This window comes from Scylla paramamosain, chromosome 12 (assembly GCF_035594125.1).
Source record: "Scylla paramamosain isolate STU-SP2022 chromosome 12, ASM3559412v1, whole genome shotgun sequence".
Lineage (NCBI taxonomy): Eukaryota > Metazoa > Arthropoda > Malacostraca > Decapoda > Portunidae > Scylla > Scylla paramamosain.
Genome location: NC_087162.1, coordinates 17,457,948 through 17,482,947, shown reverse-complemented (window position 1 = coordinate 17,482,947; position 25,000 = coordinate 17,457,948). Strand labels below are relative to the sequence as shown.

The 25,000-nt window shown below is 42.5% G+C and overlaps 1 protein-coding gene across 5 annotated transcripts in view; it reads left to right on the top strand.

The window, feature by feature from the left end:
* Window positions 1–25,000, top strand: part of LOC135105789 (uncharacterized) — a 185,118-nt gene that overhangs the window by 65,648 nt on the left and 94,470 nt on the right. For 3 of the 5 annotated variants that reach the window (XM_064014301.1, XM_064014303.1, XM_064014302.1), the window contains 5 exons: window positions 3,509–3,756; window positions 3,960–4,248; window positions 5,370–5,486; window positions 8,926–9,033; window positions 18,458–18,659. In XM_064014301.1, coding sequence (XP_063870371.1) covers window positions 3,694–3,756; window positions 3,960–4,248; window positions 5,370–5,486; window positions 8,926–9,033; window positions 18,458–18,659 — 779 coding nt within the window. In that variant the 5' untranslated portion in view covers window positions 3,509–3,693. Of the gene's footprint in view, window positions 1–1,296; window positions 1,485–3,508; window positions 3,757–3,959; window positions 4,249–5,369; window positions 5,487–8,925; window positions 9,034–18,457; window positions 18,660–25,000 lie in introns of all 5 variants that reach the window. The other 2 variants (XM_064014305.1, XM_064014304.1) reach the window with 2 other exon arrangements.

The following is a 25,000-nucleotide window of genomic DNA, read 5'->3' as shown; positions in this document are numbered from 1 at the left end:
GATGCGCCATATACGTCTTGTACTTAATACCTCTATATTTAACTTTCTGAATCTGTTCTCTATCAGTATTTGGCACATGGGAAAAAAAAAATCGAAAAAAACAAACAGCTTTATATATATATATATATATATATATATATATATATATATATATATATATATATATATATATATATATATATATATTATATTTATTTATTTATTTATTTATTTATTTATTTATTTATTCATTTTTAATGGGTAGCACGTATTAATTATCAAATACAGTTGTAATACACTCCTCATCTTATATTCAATCTGATTCAAAACTCTATAGAATCCGAGATAGACATTCCTCTTAACTTGACCAATCCTTTAAAGCCCCTATTGATTCTACACTAACAACCCGATTACTGACAGTATTTCACTCATCTACCACTCTGAGAACCATTTTTCTTATCCCTTTTTAAAAATAGCAACTTTATCAATCTTCAACTCTTTTCCACAACACGAAGAAAATTAATAAAAAAGAAAAAAAAGAAAAAGAAAAAGGGACTATGGTTGGCAAGAGTGGTTGGTTTAGAATATGAGACAGAAATATGGGATGCAGGAGGAGGACAAGGGGGAGCGGGTGGGGGAGGGGGAGGAGATAGCCACTTGCCAATCATTGCAAACCCCAACCCCGACCCCCTAGCAGGACTGATGGAATGTAACGTGTTGCACATGGAGACGACCGAGTGTTGGTGCTGGTGGTGGTGTAGAAGTGGTAGTGGTAGTCATGGTATTAGTGGTGGTGTCGAATGGTTGTATTTGCAGGATAGGGATGGTGGAGTAGAAATAATAACGGTGGTAGTAGTGCTGGTGCTTTTGGTGTGGTAAAAGTGGCTGTGGTGGTGTCAGATGGCAGTGCTCACAGGGCGGTGGCGGTGGTGGTGGTGGTGGTGAGGTGTTATTTTTGTGTCTGAGCCCTGGGAACTTGCTTGAAGGTGGTGGTGGTGGTGGAGGTGGTGGTGTGTGTGTGTGTGTGTGTGTGTGTGTGTGTATTTGCTTGAGAGAGAGAGAGAGAGAGAGAGAGAGAGAGAGAGAGAGAGAGAGAGAGAGAGAGAGAGAGAGAGAGAGAGAGAGAGAGAGAGAGAGAGAGACCTACCAGAACAATAACAAAAGCTGCTGCTGCTGCTGCTATCGTTGTTGTTATTACTGCTACTGGAGAAAGTATCGTTTGGATCACTGAAATGAAACCACTAAATATGTATACAACCACTACTCTTTTAGTGGTTCAAATATTCTATGTTCCTTTCTTAACCACTCGCTCTACAGTGCTGTTGTTACACCTGCTTCTCACGTGCAGTTCCTCACAACCTCTGAGAAGTTCAACCACCCTAGCGACATTCGATTGCCACACCGCACGCGTCCAGACCAAACAAACGGTGCCTCCTGTCTGGTGGACGGAACGTGACTGATGTCTCATTCTCCTGTGACTCCTACAACGTGCTGTACTTAGATTTGTAAGAGAAAGATTTTTATTTAGTTTCTCCTGTGTTGTGAAGCGAACGAAGGTCGAGCGTAAGATTAGCGACAAATGTGCATGATGTGTGAATAGAGGGAATCGGTAATTTAGACAGGTTTATATACAGAAACCTTATGAAGACAAGTCGGTTGATTGATTGATTTATTAATTGATCTTAGCCCCATAACTGCGAGTTCATATGGCGCTACACATTTAGAATATTGGAGAACGAACTGATACGTGTGCTGCTTTATTTCCATTAACTAACCAGCCAACCAACTAAGCAACGAACTGACCGACTGACTGACTAACTAACTGACTGAGTGACTGACTGACTGACTGACAACTAACAAACATTGACATAATAACTAACCGACTAACATTAATATAATAGATAAGAAAAAAATATAAAGCAAAATAATACGAAAACTACATTATAAATTGAAATCCATCTAAAGTGACGTAAAACAAAATAGTTATTGTAGCTCTTTTAGATGGCCAGACCTCCAAGAAGACGAGGCGGAAGGTATTAATCCGGTCTTACATCCTATATTGTATGAGATGCTCGTACGAGTGTTTATAGCGAGTTACTCCTTCGAAAACTCTGCAGTATGAAAGGAAAACGAGAGGACTTAGATTATATTACGATGATTAGCAGTTCAGACAAGAATGTTTCATAAGGGTGGTGATTCTAGAGCAGTAATGAGATCAGTTTTGATGGTTTTGTTTATTTACGTATAGCGAGTCGCATAAGAAAACTCTCCAAAGGAAAAAGAAAAAAAACGGAAGATAATTACATGCTTATTAGTAGTTAATATAAAAATGTTTCATAAAAGAGTGGTGATTATACGAGTAGAGCGGCAATGAAGATGAAAGCTCATGTTCGTAGGAGTGTTTATAGCGAGTCACGTCTTCGAAAACTGCATGAGGAAGACGAAATCGAAAGGAGGTGACGATGACGTGATGACTAGCAGTTAGGACAATGATGTTCATAATTGGTGATTAATATAATGTGCCCTTCAACCTCGCAAGGATCAACAAGTCTGCTGCTCTGTGTTCTTTTGTGTTCATTGTTGTTTCTGGTGATGGTGGCAGCCATTAGAAAAAAAAAAACCCTAACACAATACGTGTTATTTTTTGTTATATCACTGTTTGAAGACTTAATGCATAGAGGTGAGATAATAACATGAGATAATAGCAAAGGTAACGAGTACTAATCACAAGATTAGGATAACGGAAGCCGCGAGGATTCGTGAAAATTACCGCACAGCCTGACAGGGATAATATACTCGGGTACTGCATAGAAGGTTGGGAAATGGTGATGGTGGTGGTGAGAATGTAGGCCCTGCGGGGGAGGGAAGAATTATGGGTGCATGTGTGACTGTAGCGTGACTAACTACAACTACTGGTGCTACTAATGATGATGATGATGTTGATACTACTACTACTACTATTACTACTACTACTACTGCTGCTGCTGCTAATGATAACACTCAATTAGCTAGTAGTTCTAGACAACTTAACGTGACTTCTCATCCCGGTATTCATTGTAGTTGTTCTATGCTACGCAGGAAGAGTGCAGTGCTTAGTTTCTTTACCCACAACCCACAGCACCAGGAAGGGGGAGCTCATTGTACTGGTGTTGCAGAGGTAATAATGGGTAGCAAAAAGGCAGCCAGGCTTATTACAGCATCCTCGTCCTCGCATCTTACGGGAATGTCTCAGTTCAGCCTTTATGTAAGATGATATCGTGGCTGTACATCACGTTTTCTGTTTGCATGGTGGACGTGGCGCTCCTCCTCACCAGTCCTTCCCGAGGCCAGGCGCGCCTGCCGCGCCTGCCGCACCTCCGGGAGTGGGGAGCACTGATGGAGAGTAAACATTCTGCGAGGAGAACTATGAGTTTCATTATTGATTTTCAACCTTTTTGTGTGGACGTGGGCTTGGGTGGGTTCGTGAGTGTGAGCGTGGGTGGTTGGGTGGCCTGCAGGTGTATGGTGCTGATTTTGTTTTCTTCCACAGAGGCGTGCCACAGAGGGCCGCTACTCGTTGGTGAAGGTCAGGGGAGGCGTCCCGTTGTAATCACGGAGCCACCTACCCGCCACCTACCCGCCCGCGGCGCGCCCCCTGGCCCCCAGGGCACACCTCAGGCCCCTTTCGGACCTCTGGTTGCCCGCACGCCCGCGAGGCACTAGGGACCCCGAGCCATGCGCCGCCCTTCATTCTGCTGCGACCAGCATGGCGGGGATCACACCAAGTGCCAGCCGCAGGTGTGTGTGTGTGTGTGTGTGTGTTGTGCGCTTGTGCTTGTTTGTGTGTGTGTGTGTGTGTGTGTGTGTGTGTGTGTGTGTGTGTGTGTGTTAGTAGATTGCTTATATATTTACACGTGTTACTTCTAAGCAGCAGTGTAGTTTTTCAGTGGTGCAGAGATTAGAAGAGCGTCATAAAGATTGTGGTTGCCTGTGTGTTGCAGGACGGCGGGGAGAGCACCCTGGCCCGGGTCCGCAGGTTTCTGGCGCTGTCCATGGGGGGACGCTCCGCCCCCCGATGCAAGCACCAGAACGCCCTGCCGCCGGACCCCATCCACTCCCCGGCCCTCGCCGTCCACTCCCTCCTCGCCGACATGAAGAGTGCCGGCGTCGGAGTGCAGGGCGTGCTCGGTCGCCCCCTGGAGGAGGTGATGGCTGAGCACGGTGAAGACTCGAGCGGCCATGGCGTCCCGACCCTAGTGCACCTGCTGTGCTGCTTTCTGCTGACCCACGGTGCGTATTTGTCCTCGGATTCTCTACCCTCCACCCACTACCACCACCCACCACCGTATGCATTCCACCCTGCACCTCGCACGATGCGGGATTAACCTTTGACTGTTTGTTTATTGAGTCCTGGTCACGTTTCTGATCTACAATACATTTTTATTTATTTATTTTTTTTAATCTCTTGGCTTGATGAGACATTTCTTCTTGTGCACTCTTGCAGTTTGGGTTACACGAACTTTAATGTACACTGCTTGTAATATTGCGTGTATATCAACAGTATTTATTGTACACACAAACAACGACTCTGTTGTGTGGTGAAAATATCTCCTTGGTGAAGGCACAAGCCGAACACAGAGTTGGCTTCCTCCAGTACTTAGTTGGCACACCAGCCTTACCTTGTCCTTTGAGAATGTAGAAATTATTGCCCTCACGTGTTAAGGTGTTGTTGTTGCTGTTTTTGTTGTTCTTGTTGTTTTTGTTTTTGTTGTTTTCAGATAAAGTAAAAGGTTAGCGAAGACCGTAAAGTCGAAGGAACATCTAACACTTATTGGTGTAGGTTGTTTTTGCTTGGTCTATGATATTGTTTCTGGCCAGAAGTCAGTCAGGAAGAAAATATTTGATCTTATAACCTTGAGTATGCTGAGTCAGCGTGACACACAAACAGTGAGGCGGCGGAGTCCTAACACACATCTGCCTTGTATTGTTTTAGTGAGTTTCCTTTCATCCATATCTCTATCAAAAGTACTGGTGAGCTAAAGATGAACGCTGTTTAAAAATGACATATAGTACCTCTCAGAATGAGTGTAAATCTGAATGATATGTAACGCTGTAGGTGTGCAGTAGTGGGTTGCCGCCGCCAAGATGGAAGGCGAGTACGGCAGCGGTGGGTGGGTGGTGGTTCTTATCCTGGAACTTTGTGTTACGAGTCAGGGTGTGCGGGAAGGAAATTGTGAGTCACTCTCTTGATAATAATTGTCTAGTTTCAAGGACTGTATCAGAGAGAGAGAGAGAGAGAGAGAGAGAGAGAGAGAGAGAGAGAGAGAGGTATATTCGTGTTAGTGCAGGCCTGTGTGTGGGTGCGTGTGCGCGAGCGTTGCTATAGTAAGGTTTTTGGTGTGGCGTCGCAGGGGTGGACTACGACACCCTGGTGAGTGAGGACTGGTGCGCCGAGGAGGTGAGGACTCGCCTGCTGCTGGAGCGAGGAGCCGCAGGTGTAGAGCCCGACACTCAGCAGGTGCCCCCAGGTGAGACGCCCCTCTGTCCCCCTGCCTGCCTCCCTTGCCATCTCCTTCTTTGCGTAGTTTCAGCAGATCGTGATATGCCAAAGGGTCTCTTGGTATCTGCTGTGCCTATTAAAGTAATTTATTTGTGTGTATTTCTTCCCCTACCTGTTGTCTGGCTCTTTAGGTACTGTTGTAGTCCTCGTGTGTGTGTGTGTGTGTGTGTGTGTGTGTGTGTGTGTGTGTGTGTGTGTGTGTGTGTGTGTGTGTGTGTGTGTGTGTGTGTACGCGTGCGCGCGCGCGCTCTTGGCAAGGTTCACCTTTTTTATTTCGCTTTATCCTTGTCGCCTGCATTTCACACACACACACACACACATATATATATATATATATATATATATATATATATATATATATATATATATATATATATATATATATATATATATATATATATATATAATTTTTTTTTTACTTGCTTGGCTTTTTTTTTTTACTTCCTCTGCTCTTTGAAATTTGAAGTTTGAGAAACTTAATATGCCTCACCTGGTTCATCCGTCACTAGCGTCACCCAACACCCGCTTTGCCTCTGTGCCCTGCCCCTCGTTTCGTCACCGCCATGTGTCCGATTGTCCTCGCTTCATCCACCATCCATTCCGCTACACGCTTTCTGAATCAGTCTTCTTGTATGTCACCCGTCACATAACTCAGCCTCATGCGTCACCGGGACTGGGCCTCCTTGAAAGCCTCCCCCAGGGTGTGTGCGTCATGGAGGTCATCTGATCCCCAGGTGACGCATTACAAATTCTCAATCTGTCAGTCTTGATTGGTGTTTTTTTCCCCGTCATTTATCAGGACGTGCGGTAAGCGTGGCTGTGTCCTGGGGTGTGAGGGCAGTGAGTGTGGTGTGTTTTAATTAACCCTTTCAATGCTAGACATTTTTTTTTTATATAATTTCCATAATCACTTACAACTTTTGTACAGTTTTATGGGCTCGAAAAGACGTTAACATTCTATCCCTCTTTGTGTCTTTGCGAATCATTTTCACTGGGAATATCAACAATAGACGTCCATAGTAGTGAAAGGGTTATAGTACAGACCAGGGCATGCACACACAGCCTCACCTTCACAGTGGCCAGCCTCGTAGCGCATAAGTAAAGGGTCTTGCTGGAATTGCTGGGTGTCTTGTCTATTAATGAAAGTAATTATCATAAAGAATGACATGAACTGAAAGCACTGACAGGTGTACTAATTGGCCCACACAGGAACATCCATTATGTAAACCAGTCATATATAACAAGATCATATGAAAAAAAAATCTGGTCTGTGAATCTTGTTCATTGTCTTGTTTATAAAAGTTTAAAAGGAATGACAAAGTGGTACTCCTTATACTTAGAAAATTAATAAATAAGTTAATAAACGTGATCTAACGTAAACAGCTATTATCAGTTAACACGCAGAGACTGATTATTGACTCCAGAGACACAATTAACTACCTAAACTACCTTTCCTGTGTAGATGAAGCTTCATTAATGCATCGCTAGCCTTGTCTTATTTTACCTGTACACTCTGTTACCAACTCGCACAAACTGATCCTGTACACACTGAAAAAAAAAAAAAAGCTTCTTACCACCACCACCACCACCACCACTACTACTACTACTACTACTACTACTACTACTACTACTACTACTACTACTACTACTACTACTACTACTTTCACCACCACCACCACCACCACCACCACCACCACCACCACCACCACTACCACTACTACTACTACTACTACTACTACTACTACTACTACTACTACTACTACTACTACTACTACTACTTTCATCACCACCACCACCACCAGTCTTAACTCTTTGAACTCTAATGACACTTAATTTGAGTATTCCTGAACAATTTTACTGACAACAAAATGAACAAAAATAAATGAATAAATTAAATACAAAAATTAACTATATCCACTGGGGAAAAAAAAAAAAGATAAACATTCGCTCAACTCCCTTTGTCATGAGTTATGTCCTTCAGAATTACAACGTCAATTTGCACAGGACCAATTTATTGAGCTGAGACGATGCCAGGGAAGAAGTCAAAGGGTTAAGTACCTCCCCTTGTGTACTGATGGACCGTCGTTAGCGCATCACTCACCCTCGTGCTAATTTTGGCTCATACCTCCTAACTCTACCATCAACGTGTGCCAGCGAGACCACTATACTACACTACTACACTATACTACAGCCTCTTAGTACCATATTTTGAAACCTATGCTGCACCTTGATTGCTTTCAAAAGGCTCTAATTTAAGGTACACGTTTTGAGAGTGTCAATGTTTCTAGTGACAGATTAACAAAACTTACATTATGAATAGGAGAAACGCTCTAGAGAACCCGACGAATCATCATTGTGGCGTTTGAATATAGTCGTGGTGAGAGAGCAAAGCATGTCAGAATACGGACCTTATACTCGTATTCAGAAACGATTTGCTGTCATCACTACTATCTTCAAATGCCAGAGATGATTAACCAGGTTTTCAAGTGTGTTTTTTTGTAAATAATATATAAATCTTATCAGTCTGCTACTAGAACAATAAAACCACACTTAAAAACCCGTGTCATTTCAACTAGAGCGTTTTGAGAGAAGTGGAGATGCAGCGCAGATATGTTTTAGAATATGGTCATAGTCAGTCATGCTACTCTTTGTTCTTACGTGCCGCGCTGCAGGGCAACACTCCACACGCCTTGTATCGAGGCGTAGAAGCGGCAGGATTGTACACGCCGAGAAGCTTCACGTATTGATCTTCTTTAACGGGGTTCCGGGAAGTCTGCACAACATGGGGGCTGAGGGGAAGGGGCGAGATAGGGGATGAGGGGAAGCGGGGAGATACGGGTTCTAAGAAGGACTGACTAAATGTGCTTTTGATGACACTGCTACCGCCTGCATTCCTTCTGTCATGCCCGCTGATAGGAGTGCGGGAGTTGCGGCTTGGAGAACCTGGAGAGCTGTGGGGAGTTGGCAGTGCTGGAAGGCTGGAGCGAGGCTACGAGTATATTGGATGAAATTTGGCGAAGTTTAGGGTAACAGCAGGTGGGATGGATCGGGAAGTTATGGTGAAGTTACAGTGCAGTTTTGTAGTTATGCAGCTATTAGTGTGTGTGTGTGTGTGTGTGTGTGTGTGTGTGTGTGTGTGTGTGTGTGTGTGTGTGTTTATCTAGTTGTAGTGTATGTACTAGTATACAGGATCTGGCTTGCACTTGTATGGTTCTTCCTCCTTATTCATATTTATCCTCTCTCTCTCTCTCTCTCTCTCTCTCTCTCTCTCTCTCTCTCTCTCTCTCTCTCTCTCTCTCTCTCTCTCTCTCTCTCTCTCTCTCTCTCTCTCTCTCTCTCTCTCTCTCTCTCCCCGTGGTATACGAAAAAGGAGTGCCACTTAGTAAGAACCTCCTCCACTCCCCCAGGTTCGGACTCCGCAGTGGCCACGGGTCTGCTGCGCCTCTTCTTGGACGAGCTGCCACACCCACTCCTACCCAGCGACGTGGCTCCCCTCCTCCTGCAGCTGGCCGACGGTGAGTTGGCCGCACCCCCCTCTGTTCCTCTCCAGCCCGTTCCCCACACGTCCCGTCACTCATCTTCCTTTGCAACACACTCATTCCGTCATACCTCACGCTCTTCATCTCCGCGCACTGTTATTGTCACCTATATGCGAGTCATCGAGTATAATCTCTTTTCTCTCTCGGGTCACGGCCATTGCGGGTCCACGTGTAGTGTGTTGTGTGTGTGTGTGTGTGTGCTTGTAGGGAGCGGATGAATAACATGTCTATTTTTAACTGTGGACATCCTGTACGTGTGTGTGTGTGTGTGTGTGTGTATGTGTGTGTATGTGGATGTGTGTGTGGATGTGTGTGTGTGTGTGTGTGTGTGTGTGTGTGTGTGTGTGTGTGTGTGTGTGTGTGTGTGTGTGTGTGTGTGTGTGTGTGTGTGTGTGTGTGTCGAGCTAAGAGAGATAGCTTGGTGTGTTTTGTATCAGTAAACAAATATATATATATATATATATATATATATATATATATATATATATATATATATATATATATATATATATATATATATATAGAGAGAGAGAGAGAGAGAGAGAGAGAGAGAGAGAGAGAGAGAAGAGAGAGAGAGAGAGAGAGAGAGAGATAGAGAGAGAGAACGCTGCTAAATATACCATGGTCTCAAGTCTGTGTAATGTCACTCTATAGAAAGTTGACCGCGCCCCAGGGAATCCCTTGCCCACCTTGCAGAGGGTCAGTTTTACCTGCCATCCTTATAACGGTGCAGTTGGCAGCGGTATGCGACTCCATGCTGGGGTTGCGGCGCCGCCCTGCGCCCTCACTCCGGCAGCCTGACCTTTATGCCGCTAATCACACGACACTTTACATAATTCCATCAACCTTGGCCAATTTTAACGACAAAAAATATAACTGATAGCTCTAGTAGGTTTGTCTGTCAATGGTGTCTTGTGAATTTGGACTGTAAATATGCGTTCTAAAATTTTATTAAGGATTTTACGTAATTTAATTAGCTCTAGTTAATTATAGTGACAAAAAGTATAACTACGAGCTCTATTAGGTTTGTCTGTCAGTGGTATTCTTACGAAATCGTGTTCTAAACATGCGTTGTAAAGTTTTAGTAAGCACCTTACATAATTTAACCAGCTATAGTTAATTATACTGACAAAAATATAATCACAAACTCTAATAATTCAGTGGCGTGTTACGAAATCATAGTCTAAACATGCAACTTAAAATTCTATTAAGCACTTTACATAATCTCTTCAGCTCTTGATAATTATAGTGACAAAAATATACTGCAGTAACTACAAGCATTAATTTGTTTGGAGTACACGGTGACTCCTTTCACTGTCAGCTATGTCGCACTGTCGTACTCTATGAGTGCTTCCTGAAATTTTATGAAGCGCTTCATAATTTCACCAACTCTATAATTATACTGACAAAAAAATATAACTACAAGAACTGATCTATTTCACTGTCAATGGTGTCTTGTGAAGTATTACTCTAAACTTACACTCAACTTTTATTAAATTTGAAAAGCCGTAGCAGTGGAAGGGTTGAGTGAAGCATTTAAAAGTCTACATGCCTCAGAACATGTGGCATATACCTAACTACATGAAATGATAGTTTGTATAATGGTGGTGAAATGGCCAACTCGACAGCTGTGTTCGACTGTGAGCATTTAACGATACCTTGCAATGCGTTGGTAGTCATGTTTTCAGACTACGCCACGCTAGGCCACCGTAAAGAAAGACGAGTGACTCACAAAGATGGTGGCTGCTGATCTTGCCCGAATGTCACGTTTGGTCATTGTGAGGGATTTACCAGTGTATAGTCTGAGTGTGTTTATTTGAGCAAACATTTGGAATAATGCTGCTAATACTACTAACTTTTCATTGTTTATATAATTTTATTACTTTAACAAACACCGTGCAGAAATCTCTAGGACAGGAACAGAACCGCTCGTGGGCGCGCGCGCGCGCGCGTGTGTATATGTGTGTGTGTGTGTGTGTGTGTGAGAGAGGAATCGCAGCTGAACGAATCAAGGTAAAAAATAGAAAAAAAAAGCACCAGAAACTCGAAAATTATGCGAAGATCCTGGCTTGTAGTTGTTTGGTTAAATAATAATATGAAAAAAAAAAAAACTAGAAACTTGCTCCGAATAAAAAGAAAATTAACTAACTGGGAGCAGGAAGTTTGTGAGTAAAAGAGTGAACTTTTCTTAAGAATCTTGCGAATCAGCCATTGAAGTGAAGTTAGGTGAGCTGAGATGAGGTGAGGCAAAGTTAGATGAAATGAGTTGAGGCGAGGTAGGGAGAGGTAAATAAAGTAACATGAAGTGAAATAACGCGATATTTTGTGAGGTAAAGTGAGATGATATGAGATCGGGTGAAGTGAAATGAAGTGAGATGAGATGAAATGAGGTGAGGTTAGGTGAAGTGAAATGACGTTAGGTTAGGGGAGGTGAAGTGAGGTGAGGTGGCATGCGGTGAAGGGAGACGATCTGAGATGAAGGAAAGATAATTCGAAATGAGGGAGAGGAAGATGAGATGAAAGCAGGGAGATTTGACATGAGGGGAAGGGAGATGACTTGAGATGAGGGGAAGGGAGAAAATTCGAGATGAAAGGAAGGTAATAACTTGAAATGACATGAAGGGAGCTTATTTTAGATGAGGATAAGAGAGATGATTCGAGATGAGGTGAGATAAAGGTGGTGACATGAAGTGAGATGAGATACGATATTTGTCTGGAGGTAAAAGTGAAAGAAGTTTGAATAAATCAGAAGAATCAGGTTTGAGTGTGTAACTGCATGGCGTTAGGTTATTCACTCCTCACTTGACATTATCTCATATTGATTCACCATTCCCGCACCATCTCAACACCCACTCCTCTGCCCTTTCCGCCATGGTACTGTGCCTGGTTCCGCAACTCCCTACTCGGTTGTCACTCTTGTCAAAGCCTCTCACTTCTGCAGTTGTTTGTTTGAGCTTCTTCATTTTGAGTATTTCAATTTTTCTTCGATGTTGTATGGTCAAGGTTTTGTAGTTTCGTTAAAATAATCAGTCAGTCAGTCGGTCAGTTTAATCAGTTTGTTAACCTGTATATTCTTTCTTGACCTGACATTTAGAATCCAAGCCATGAAATGTATTTGTATTTATTTTATTTCATTTACCTGTTTGTTTATTTATTTACTTTTTATTATTTATTTATTTATTTAGTTTGGCAGTTAGTTTTTAGGAAGTACTTACTTGATTATCTTCTTGCTTACTTATTTACCATATGATCTTTCTAGAAGCTTTTCAGTGCACATAAACGTGTAAATATTGCCACACCCCTATCAGTTCCACCATGTGTGTCTTAATCAGTGAATGTCGCATAAATCTCACCATTTCCGGAGTTATTTTTTTACACATCTTGAATCCAAACACATCGTCACAACCTCCGTCCCTCCCAAAGCCAACCCTTCATCCTCCGTGCGCTGCGCGGTAGCCAGGTGAGCACGTGACACATCTGAGCAACGGGACCGTGACCAATGTTGTTCCTAGTCTTGCTGGGAAACTTCCGTGACTGTGTTAAGGCGGACACAGTCTTTGCTGCAGTGTGTGTGTGCTGAATGTCTGTTCAGAAGAAATTTAGCGTTTCAGTGGAATTCTTGCTGAACACAATATATCTTACAAATCATATTCCTCCGGGATTTGTTTCTGTTCTGTTGTGTATTGTCGTTGAAGATCTGTACGGCTCGTGTGTGTGTGTGTGTGTGTGTGTGTGTGTGTGTGTGTGTGTGTGTGTGTGTGTGTGTGTGTGTGTGTGTGTGTGTGCGTGGTGCTTGCGCGCGTGCGTGTGTAACTGAAATATAAAAATTACCTCCAGAATAAAACATTGAACGTCTTTCCTTTCTTTGTCAGTTTTGTAATCTCTCAGAAGCTATCAACAGAACGCGTGCAGTGCTCTTATTTTCATGCATGACGGTGTTGGAAGTATAACTCTTTGGCGCTATGATCTTAAAAAGAGGTTATAAGATGTGTTGTGTAGGTCTGAAGGGCTGCCTTTTGCCGTCTCTATATTTTCTTATGTCCTTACGAGAAGGATCAGTCAGTGACGACATTGAGTCCACCTGAACTTATGAGTGTTCCTGTAGTCTTAGATAATGAACGCCGCCCTTAAGCCAGGATAGGGGAAGCTACGCGACAGGTGTTGTGGATGTCATGACTAACTTAACGTCTTTTGATGTGTATAGAGTATGTTGATCTCTTGATAGTATCTTCAGGCCACTTCACATGACCCGTCTCCACCTTGATTTATCTTTCGCAATTGGTGGGTGTCGCATTGACTTGTTTATGGTGACGCATTCTAGCTTGGGAGAAAGACTATGTAAAACTAATACTCAAGAAAAAAAAGTGAAGAATAAAAGGAAAATCGAACATCAAAGCAAAAACGAAAACTGAGTGTGCTTCGGGAGGCAATATAGATCGAATGGACTGTAATAATTCATAATGGCGCATTCACTCTAGCGTGCATGAAAGACGTACCGAATATCAAAGAAAATTGCAAAAAAAAAAAAAAAAGAGAGGTGGATGGAGTCGGGTCATAAAGTTCAAATACGGCGTGTTTGCATCTTAATCCCGGCAGGAGAGGATCATGTTGTGGACACTGGACCTACTCACGAGAGACGCTCGAATGTAAAAGAAAAGAAAGAAAAAAAAAAAAAAGGAAGCAGAAATGAATGCTGGGCGAGGTTATGGAGGCCGAATAGACTGAATGTGTTTGCATATTGATCCCGACAGAGGTAGATTATTTGTGTGTGTGTCTGGCTTGCGGTGACTCATGCTGGCCTCCCGCGACCTGTGCTTGCCAGCCCAGTCTGCACCTGCGCCGCTCCTTGACACCACACTGTACAGGACGCGGCCACCCTGGTTCACTGAGAGGATTCTGTGATGTGAAGACTGAGGGAGTTGAAGAGAAGCGTTCATTTCTTTCGTACCGAGTTTTCAAGGTTGGCCGTAGTGCATCAGTGGGATCGTCCTGCGTGGCAACACTAATTACTCCACGCTTTATGACTTCCTGCTTGCAATAAACTAACTTATAATCTCATTTTCTTGACGATTTGAGGTCATAAAAATAATATTATCCCGTTTATTACATAAAGGAATATTTATGAATTTATTATTTTTTTTCGTGGGCAATTTGGGAATAAATGAGACTTTAAAGTAGATTATATATTTATTTAAAGACAAGTACTAGCAACTTAAACACAGGATGACGCCTTGCCCTTCGCCAGGCCCCACCTCTTCAGCAACATTCTTCTCACGAGTTTCTTTTCTCTTTGGCTCATCTTCTGGTAATGGAAATCCAATCCAGCCCTTACTATCACTCGTGTGTGGACATTGTTGGGTCTGTTCCATGGAGCATGACTTGCAGCATCACCAGCAGCACACAAACAGCCATGCTTGCCACGCCTACAGCACTGGTCCTCCCGCAGCGCCTTGATGTGATGGTTGCCAGTGCTTCTCTTATCGCCGCGTTATGCTTAGCGAGAAGTGAAGGCTCACCATGTTCATGTATCAAGCAAAATTGTTACACTGCAGTGATTACCTGACATGGAAGTGATGATACAATGTTTACAAAATGGGGAATATGTGAAGTACTTGACAGCAGCTGTTGGACACCTTGTTGCCTGGGATTAAATTTGTAAAGGGTGAAGATTAGACAACCTTGGCAATGCTACATCTTAGGGCACGACGGCAAAAACTGGCACAGGCTCAAAGTGTGTGCAGGGAAATATTGAATGGAGACGGAAATGTGGCTTTTTATGTACACTTGCCAACCCCTCCTCACCCATCCCCACACACACACACCACTGCTGCATGGACACAGGACGCGCCTGCCCCTACGGCGACTCTCCTCATCAGCTGCATTTTGTGAGGCAGTCCATGAGGTGAACCAATCCCGCGCTGCTCGCCTCCCCGCCCAGATTGAATAAACTAATGGATGCGTATCTCCAGGAGGCGCTAAGAAGATTGTCTGTGTGAACACTTTCATGGAAGCCTTTTTGAAATGGGACGCGTTTTATCACTCATGAGCTGTAATGGTGTTGATGAGAGAGGAAGAGGACGATGAGGAAGGAAAGAAGATGAAAGAAAAGAAAAGAAATAGAAGAGAGAAGGAGAAGAAGAAGAAGAAGAAGAAGGAAGAAGAAGAAGAAGAAGAAGAAGAAGAAGAAGAAGAAGAAGAAGAAGAAGAAGATGAATATATAGTATATATATATATATATATATATATATATATATATATATATATATATATAATATATATATATATATATATATATATATATATATATATATATATATATATATATATATATATATATATATATATATATATATATACGAGTATATGTAAAGCCTCAGTAGGGTACTCAAACTACGATGGAGAGAGAGAGAGAGAGAGAGAGAGAGAGAGAGAGAGAGAGAGAGGGAGAGAGAGAGAGAGAGAGAGAGAGAGAGAGAGAGAGAGAGAGAGAGAGGCGGGGGGTATACATATATTACGAGAACCATTTCAGAATTAAGGCAAGAACCGAGGGTCGTCATATTGCATAGGTACTTTATATTCCACTGCTATCATCATTTTTGACAGGATTTTTTTTTAAGCTACGGGTTTAAAAGGTTAAGCATCACGTGGTTCAGTTGGCCTGGTTGTGGGGTCAATAGGGCGCCCCTCCACCATGATGCACCTGCTGCCCTGCGTCAGGTGGGTGCTGTGGCCAGGGTGATGCAGCTCAAATGACCCCATGGACTTTGGTGACGGTGACATGTTAACAGCGAGCCGTTCCCATCACTCCTGCCCACTCCCGGCCCCTCCCCCCCCTCCCCTCTCTCTCTCTCTCTCTCTCTCTCTCTCTCTCTCTCTCTCTCCTCTCTCTCTCTTCTCTTCTCTCTCTCTCTCTCTCTCTCTCTCTCTTCTCTCTCTCTCTCTCTCTCTCTCTTTTCCCTAACACACACATCGGCGCTCGCTGCCACATAATTATCGAGGTATCGCGCCCCTCGTAGCGGTTGCAGCTATTAAGTTAATTGGCCTAATTGTGGGTGTGTGGCATTATCGATGCAGCGCGGCATTGACGGGACCACCGGGGCTGCTGGTGGCTGGGTGTGTGGTTCCTCTCGCGGCTCCTCGCTGGTACTGCTGGCCTGGCTAAGAGAGAGAGAGGAGAGAGAGAAGAGAGAGAGAGAGAGAGAGAGAGGAGAGAGAGAGAGAGAGAGAGAGAGAGAGAGAGAGAGAGAGAGAGAGAGAGAGAGAGAGAGAATCAGTGTTTATGTATTTATGTAGATTTATTCATTGTTAAATATAGCGTGTTTATATTTTTGTCAAATGAGTTATTACTGATAATTTGAGGGCTAATTATATATTATTTAGTTGAAATATTACACTTTTAGCCTAACTTTATTGTATATGTTGTATTTCATGTTGAGTTTTCATTACTTTCTCAACATACTGCATTTATTTATATGATTTAATCCTTTCAAGGGACATAGGTAATTATGTAATGATATTCGTAAACTGTCGGGGAAGGAAATAAGTGGGAACAATGCAGTGTTTGGTGGTGGTGTGTGAAATGAATGGCAATCATCAGTAGTGATGCAGTGTTTCCATTGTAATACAGGCTGTGATATCAGACGATTTTTTTGTTTCTTAATTGACTTTGACAAGTGTTGACACATGTACGCGTTTGTGTTAAAGAGAAGCAGTCGCACAGCTTCCAGTACAGGAAAGTAAAACCTAATAACCTTTACTGTAATTCGTATTTAAATTACATGTAACACAAGCGAATACAGTGTGATTGAACCAGAATTGTATTTGTGATAAAGATAATCATCATACACCATCATACAGCTTGCAGTACAGTAAAGCGAAACTTGATAACCTCTACTCTTTGTTAATTTACGTCTTTCATTATTTTAGTTACGTGACACTTAAGTGAGTTACGTGAACGTATTTGTGATGAAGAGTAACAGTACAGTAAAGCGAAAAGCAATAATCTCTACTGTTATTTACGTCCTTCATTATTTTAGATGGACGTCACACAAACGGATATCAAGTAGGATCCATTGTGTAGTCTGTGTGTTAAAGAGAAACAATCATACAGTTTTCAGGACAGCATAATAAAAAAAAAACTAATCATCTTTATAGCGCTTTATATTTTATGTGTGTAATAATCACCGAGGTGGATATCGTGAAGCGTGATGCGTGTGGCGTGCAGCTCTGGGTGAGATCCTCTTATGAACTGATGCCGCCACACTTGTTTATTTGTCGCGTGGATCAGACTCCTGATTAACAATTGTATTAGGGTGACACGCGGGCACAGGGAACGAAGCTTTTGGCCTACTGAAGCTTTCATTGTTTTTGTTTTATTCATTAGTGTTGGTGGTGGTGGTGGTGGTGGTGGTGATGATGATGATGATGATGATGATGATGATGATGATGATGATGATGATGATGATGAACATATGAACATAAGGGAAGAATCAAAAGAGGTGTGGGTGTGGCAGTCTCTATATAAAACACAAATCAATATCCAACCATCATTCCCATCCATAAGCTTCCTTTATGATAATGATGATGATGGTGATGACAATGATGATAAGGGAAAATTAAAAAAAGGTCAAGACGTGGCAGTTCCTGTATAAAACGTACATACCAGTATTCATCTATCATCCCCATCCATAAACTTATGTTGAGTCGCCCCTAACAAACTGATTACCGAGTTTATTTCCTACCATGCTACTTAGAAATCAGTAACGTACATAAAGATGGTGGTTGTAGCGGTGTTCATTTTAAGAAGTGGCACATTTTCGGTTGTACTCTGTATCTGTATCTGGTACGTCCGATATGTAGCATTTTGATACGGTTCCGGCATTGAATGTAGTCGATACATGTTTTATAAGTCTTAAGAAGCGATGCTACATTAGTGACATGTTCTATAAAGCGACAGACTCATTTAAATGCTCTGGACTCTTGGCAGGACTATTTTTAATTAATTAATTCATTTATTTATCTTTTATTTTTTATCTTCAAAGGCTACGGGCATGATTAGTCGGGTTCTCATGATGTTTTCTCATGATGATGATGCAGAATTCTCGTTAAACCATCTTTTGAATCACGAAAGCACTCTTGAAAACCCCGATTACTTGCATTAGATGCTTGAATGTTATGCAGGAAAGACGCTGAAACGTTTTAGAACATTGACCCAAATGGGATAGGAAAGGTAGCTTCTGTACCTTCCGTATTCCAGTGAGGCATCAAATTTGAAGCAGTGACATTTGCATTTCCTTTATTTTCAGTTTTTGCATCATATTTCCTGTTGCTCATTTACATTTATTCACTTCACTGGGTCCTTAGTTTAGCATCTAACGGCAGACATTTCTCCCTGTGGCAGACTCTGGCGTGGGTGAGAACAATGGCGAGAGCAGTGGAGGGAGCGTGGGCGTGGGAGGCGGGGGAGGGGCGCCAGGGCTGAGTGTAGCCGTGGTGCCTCGCCTTCGCCGCCTGCTGCACCGCCGCCTGCCGCTCCACCACCTTTGTCTCCTACGCTACCTGGCGGCCTTCATCCACCAGCTGAGGACCGGGAACCACAACACGTGAGTACACCTTCAGTCTCCTCCTCCTCCTCCTCCTCCTCCTCCTCCTTCTCCTCCTCCTCCTCCTCCTCCTCCTCCTCCTCCTCCTCCTCCTCCTCCTCCTCCTCCTCCTCCTCCTCCTCCTCCTCCTCCTCCTCCTCCTCCTCTGCTCTGCTACACACTACCCTGCAGCTAGTTAATGTGTAGTTTCCAAGCAGCCTTGCAAGTGCCTAAAGGTCTGTTGCTGTCTGGTTTTCCTTTGTAATCCTCCTCCTCCTCCTCCTCCTCCTCCTCCTCCTCCTCCTCCTCCTCCTCCTCCTCCTCCTCCTGTATTGCTATTGCATCTATCCACACGTGACGTATGTTTCTCAGCTTTCCCCCAAGTGAATGGTGGCAACAAAAGAATCTCCATTTATTTCCGTCCTTGCATTCACATCCACTCCTTCCTCTCACTCGCCCCAGCCTTCCATTCATTCCTGTCGTGCATTCCCTCTCATCCTTTCTCCCACACACTCAAGCATTCCGTCCCATTTCACTCCCTGTAACACTTCCCATTTCTCTTGCACTCCTCACATTTTCATACACATCATACACCTGCAAATCTTTTCTTCTAGCCAAATTCATCTTAGTGTGTTGCGCTTGACCTTACCCAGTCCATGTATCATTCACCACCCTTTCCTTTTTTTTTTTTTTCTTTCTTCGTCCTTCCCCTTCCCCTTCTCTCGCTTCCCACCTCACCACCACCACCACCACCACCACCACCACCACCACCACCACCACCACCACCACCACCACCACCACTCCTTGCCCCTTATTTGATTTTTACTGGGCCATTTGCAGACTCCGTTTTTACCTCTTATAATTGCTTCTCTTTCTGTATCATTGCACTTAAATGGTTGTCCGGGTGGTCCCCTGTCATTTAACCCAGCTGTTTATGGTTCTGTCTACCTGTCCACCGTGTCTCTGGCTTTTATGTGGACGGTAGTGGATCTTTACGTTGTGGAGGGAAGTGGAGCGCGTGGGAGGGGAGAGCTGATAGGTGGGAAAAGGGAAGAAGTAGGCCTGGTGGGCTGGGATTCAGGTTGCTTTGAGAGGCTTGTATAGGTGAGGTCAAGGGAGGCTTAAGGCTGATGGGATGAGGGAGTGAGGCAGGTTCCTATGGTGAAGATGAAAGGTTGTTGTTCTCATTAGGGAAGAGGAAAAGAAAGTGAGTTTGTTGTCAGAGAAAGGAAGAAAAAGTTAGGAATCTCTTGTAACCATAATAGAAAAGATTGGAATTCTTCTCTACCATAAAAAAAAGTTGGTATCTCAAAATCCATAAGAAAAGAAGTTGGAATTTCCGTGTATTATAAGAAAAATAGTTGTAATTCTTTTGTACCTTGAGAAAAACAAGATGGAATTCTTGTGTATCATGAGAAAAAAGTTGGAATTCTTATGTATCTTGAGAAAATAAGTTTGAAATTCTCGTGTACCATATGAAAAAAAAAAAAAACTGGAATTCTTGTGTATCTGAAAAAAAAAGGAACTATTCTTGTGAATCTTGAGAAAAAAAAAGGGAACTCGTGTACCATAAGATAAAAAGTTGGAAAAGCCCTGTAGCACAAATAAAAAAAAAGTTATGCTTATAAGAAAATGTAGATTAATATGTCGTGTACTTGTATTCTTTTGCAAGTCTCTTTATCTTCTTGTTGTGTGTTGTGTATTATTTTTCATGTTATATCTCTCTTTCTTTTTGTTTTCTTCATTATCATTCTTCGTTTCCGTTCTCCCAACTACGTCTCTCTCTCTCTCTCTCTCTCTCTCTCTCTCTCTCTCTCTCTCTCTCTCTCTCTCTCTCTCTCTCTCTCTCTCTCTCTCTCTCTCTCTCTCTCTCTCTCTCTCTCTCTCTCTCTCTCTCTCTCTTAAACCTTGAGTAACACGATCAAAACCTATTCTCGCTCATCTCTCAACATTAACAATTGTAAGGACTTCCTTTTCCATCCCTTAATAACTCCTCTTCATATAATGTCTAAGCCTTATTCATTTTCTGTATATAGCACTCTCTCTCTCTCTCTCTCTCTCTCTCTCTCTCTCTCTCTCTCTCTCTCTCTCTCTCTCTCTCTCTCTCTCTCTCTCTCTCTCTCTCTCTCTCTCTCTCTCTCTCTCTCTCTCTCTCTCTCTCTCTCTCTCTCTCTCTCTCTCTCTCTCTCTCTCTCTCTCTCTTGGCCTTTTATAACTTCATGAAGGAGCACTTACTTTTCCTACAGTGTTCTTATGCCCCTGTCCTTCTCTCAAGAACATATTCTGAAACCCTTCTGCGCCGTTCCTCTGTTACATTCAAAGGGGTCTAGTTTAAGTTACACAGGTTTCTTAATGGTGTTTTTACTGTTCTGGTGACTGATTAGCAAGATTTCAATATTATTAACAGGAGAAACACTCTTGAGAACCCGGTTAATCATCGCTGTGACCTTTGAAAGTAGTCGTGATGAGAGAGCAAAGTGTTTCAGAGTGCGAGCTTCAGTGTCTCTTCCATCAGCGTGACATTTCTGCCTCCCACTACCTGCCTGCCTCATGCCTACCCACGGGGCATGGTGTGATATATGGCCCGCTTATATATGGCGTGTATAAGTCAGTGAGTCACCGCATTATGGCTGATCCTGGGCCAATAAAGTACAAGTAATAGAGATAGGGAGAGGCCAGAACTTAACACGTGTAGACTGGTAGAGAGCGAAGGGCAAAGGAGCACAAAAGAAGAGCTAATGCTGGTGCACCTGCTGGTTCTAATATAGTGTGGGAGAAATACGATAGCACATGAGCAAAATGGAACATATGGTGATGATCGAACGGGAATGGAAAGAAAGAAAAGAAAGATCGTATCAGGAGAGAATTGAATTAAAATGAAAGGAAAGAAGAGAAGAAGGAACATATGAGGATAGGATGAAATGAGAATGAAATATAAACATAGAGAATTGAATGAAAATGAAAAGCAAGTGGAGAACAGACATAAGAGAAGATTAATGGAGAAGGAAGGAGAAGAGGAGAGTTGGAAGAGGCGAAAACACAAATATAATAATGTCCATATTATTAACCCACCCATTCCCTGAAGACTCTTGCCGTGTAGAAAGTCGTGGCACTAACTGAGAAAAACTTATAAGGGTGATTGTCCCCTGCACTGTGAAAGCAAGAGAAAAGATTCAGTGTTTAGAGGAGGAAGAGAAGTGGGAAGAAAGGAGAATGTACTTGTTTAAGACACAGATTTTATTTGAAATGTGTAGAGAAGGAAGAAAAGATAAAATGAAGGTATCTGTACAGGGGGGCAAGAGAGAGAGAGAGAGAGAGAGAGAGAGAGAGAGAGAGAGAGAGAGAGAGAGAGAGAGAGAGAGTTTGGGGAGGGGGCTAAGAAGAGGGTATATACTTTATGAAAAGGATGGCGAAAATCATAGCATGGGAAGTTTAATATCTTTTATGGGAGGAAATTAAAGCTTCAAAATATGCATTCGTTGGAGGTGTTGAAGTGGCAGAAGGGAGACCAGTAGAAAACGTTAAATGTAGATAAAATCTTTAGGGTTAATAATCAGAATTAGAAAAAAAAATAATAATGGCTTCAAGCTTGATAGATTTGAAAAGATATTAACTAAAAAAAAAAAAAATACAAGTACGTTTCTCAGATAATGGTGGGGTTACTGGAATAAATTCGGATATCAGGTACAACCAATGAGGAGCTGGATAGAGATAATAGGTGCACGAACACTGGGTCACTGAGTACTATGAGTACTATATAGGGACTGCCACGTGTAGGTAAACTGGCTTCTTGTACCTTCCGTTGTATTGTTTACGTAAATGAAAGAAATAAAAAGACAGATATGTGTTTTGAAATGCCTGAATAGAATGAGAATGGGTAAAATATATGTTGTAGGAAGACTATTGGGCAGGGAAGGTTGAGGGGAGGTACAGAAAGAGCCAGCAAGGTAGTAGTAGTTGTGTTATGAATCAACTTATTACCCATGATAAAGAAAAGAATAAAATGTAATTGTGTTGGATGACTACCCGAATGATTTACAAGTCTTTGATAACGAAAAGTATCATTATTAATTTGACAAAATCCTCAAATTACACGTAGAATATAATGAAGTCAATGACGTGGCAGTGAAACGTCTATTGAGTGAAAGGGTGAGGCGGTACGCTCCAGAAGATTGGTGACACAGGATATTAGAGATGATACAGCAGAGTGACAGGAGCAGGTAGTGGGCTCTTGAAGGTGATTGGTGACGCTACACATCCATTATTCATATGACATTCTGGGTTGGGTCGTTAAAGGGATTTTTTTTTTTTTCTCACACTCACTCTCACTCTCCTCCGTACAAGTGATCTTATCGGAGCTGTTAAACGTGGCTTGTGATGCAGCGCTGGACATTTTTTTTGTTTGGTGATTACCGTCATTTGTTTTTCCTTCTTAATGTGAAGGGCATGTGTATACTTTTTTTTTTAGTTCCTTTCATCTTATTCTCCCAGTTTTCTTCATTCTTGCCATTAGTTTTTTTTTTTTTTAATATCATTGGGATAGATGTAATTTTCAGTCCAGTTTCAGTCTTTTCTCTTATATACATTTTTTATTCTAGGTTTTCTTCATTATTGTACCCATAAGTATAAGTGAGAGAATTCTTTCCCTCTCCCTCCTTTTTTGTATTTTTTTATCCCTCTCTCTTCATCCTCCTTGATTACTACCCTTAGTTTTCAGTGAGAATAAAAAAAAAAAAGAATACTATTTTCCTTCACTCCTTTCAATTTCTATCGCCATTGAACGTCCACTCTCAGCCCGCTTCCTCATTGTATACTTATAGTTATGCGCCAGACTCCTTGGAATGTGGCCGTGTATCATCGAAATACTGAATGTGGCAATGAGTCAGCGTCCTCACCTGCTCCTGATATCTCATGCTGCCTCGCCATCAAAAACACCGCCGGATAAAAGAAAAAAAAAAAAATCTTGTTGATGAGAAGGGATAAAATTATGAAGTTAGTTTTGGCATAGATCTCAGAAGGAGAGAGAGAGAGAGAGAGAGAGAGAGAGAGAAGAGAGAGAGATGAGAGAGAGAGAGAGAGGACGAGAGAGAGAGGAGAGAGAGAGAGAGAGAGAGAGAGAGAGAGAGAGGCGGGGGGAGGAGAGGAGGAGGGCCTTGGAGGGATTGGGGGAAAAAAAAAAGTAAGAAAGAGAAAGGAATAACAGAGAGAGAGAGAGAGAGAGAGAGAGAGAGACGAGAGAGAGAGAGAGAGAGAGAGAGAGAGAGAGAGAGGAGTTTAGTCAGGTTTCAGGTTGGTCACATTGGGGTCATGGCCGCCCAAGGTCATTGAACGAGAACGGTAGTGAAATTTGGAACGGCCTTACCTTAGATTCTGTAACGCTGCCATGGGAGACCCCACCACCACCACCACCACCACCACAGCCATGCACCCACCACACTCCACCCCTCTCATGCCTCACAATTTCTATCAATTCGTATTAGTGGTTAGCAATAGTTATAGTAGTAGTAGCGTTGGTGGTAATAGTAAGTGGTGGTAGTAGAAGTGGTATTTATAGTGGTAATATTATTAGCATTGTTAATAGTAGTAGCTGTTAAGTACAGCTGCACAAAATATTTCAGACAGAAAAGCACTATTCATTAACTACTTCCTCCCATCACATCCCCAGTTCTTAGTCTCTTTTGAGCCTTCTAATTAATATAAAGCAGCTCATATACTCCTTATATTAATTCTTATTCGATTATTAACGTGAAATTCATTTGAGTTGTGACATAATTTTTTTTGGCGACTGTACAGTTGGCACATAACATTGCTTCAAGTGTTTGTCTCTCGCTTTATGATTAATTTGCATTTGGGGTTATCGATGCACTCCGTCTCATTAATACCCGTGCTCTGAAACTCTTCTCTCGTAAGGACTCTTTGCAAGGGATAGAGATTATTTGTGGAATTCTTATGCAATTTTCTCTTATTGATGCAGAATCTTTGTTAAACTATCATGTAAATAGCAGGGTGAGTCTTAAGGTGTTGGCTCAGTCAGTATAAGATAACAGCATGATATGGCACAGTGATAAACCCCTTGTCGAGTCTTGATAACCTAATGGAGTGAGACCGGGCGGCCTTCATATTCGAGTGGAGGTAAACATTTGGGTGGGGAGGTGATGTTTAACTCAACACCTGAGAGCAGTAAGTGCATCAGACAACAAACAATTTATGCTCAGAACAACTAACGCAAACATGTTGATGGTAAAGAAAACGCCGGACAGACAAAGGCTCCCAAGCTTTTGAAGGTAATGATACCAGATTCAGGGGGTGGGTTGATACGGCACCGCTGAGTTACACGTGCAGCTCGACGGCTGACGGAAAGT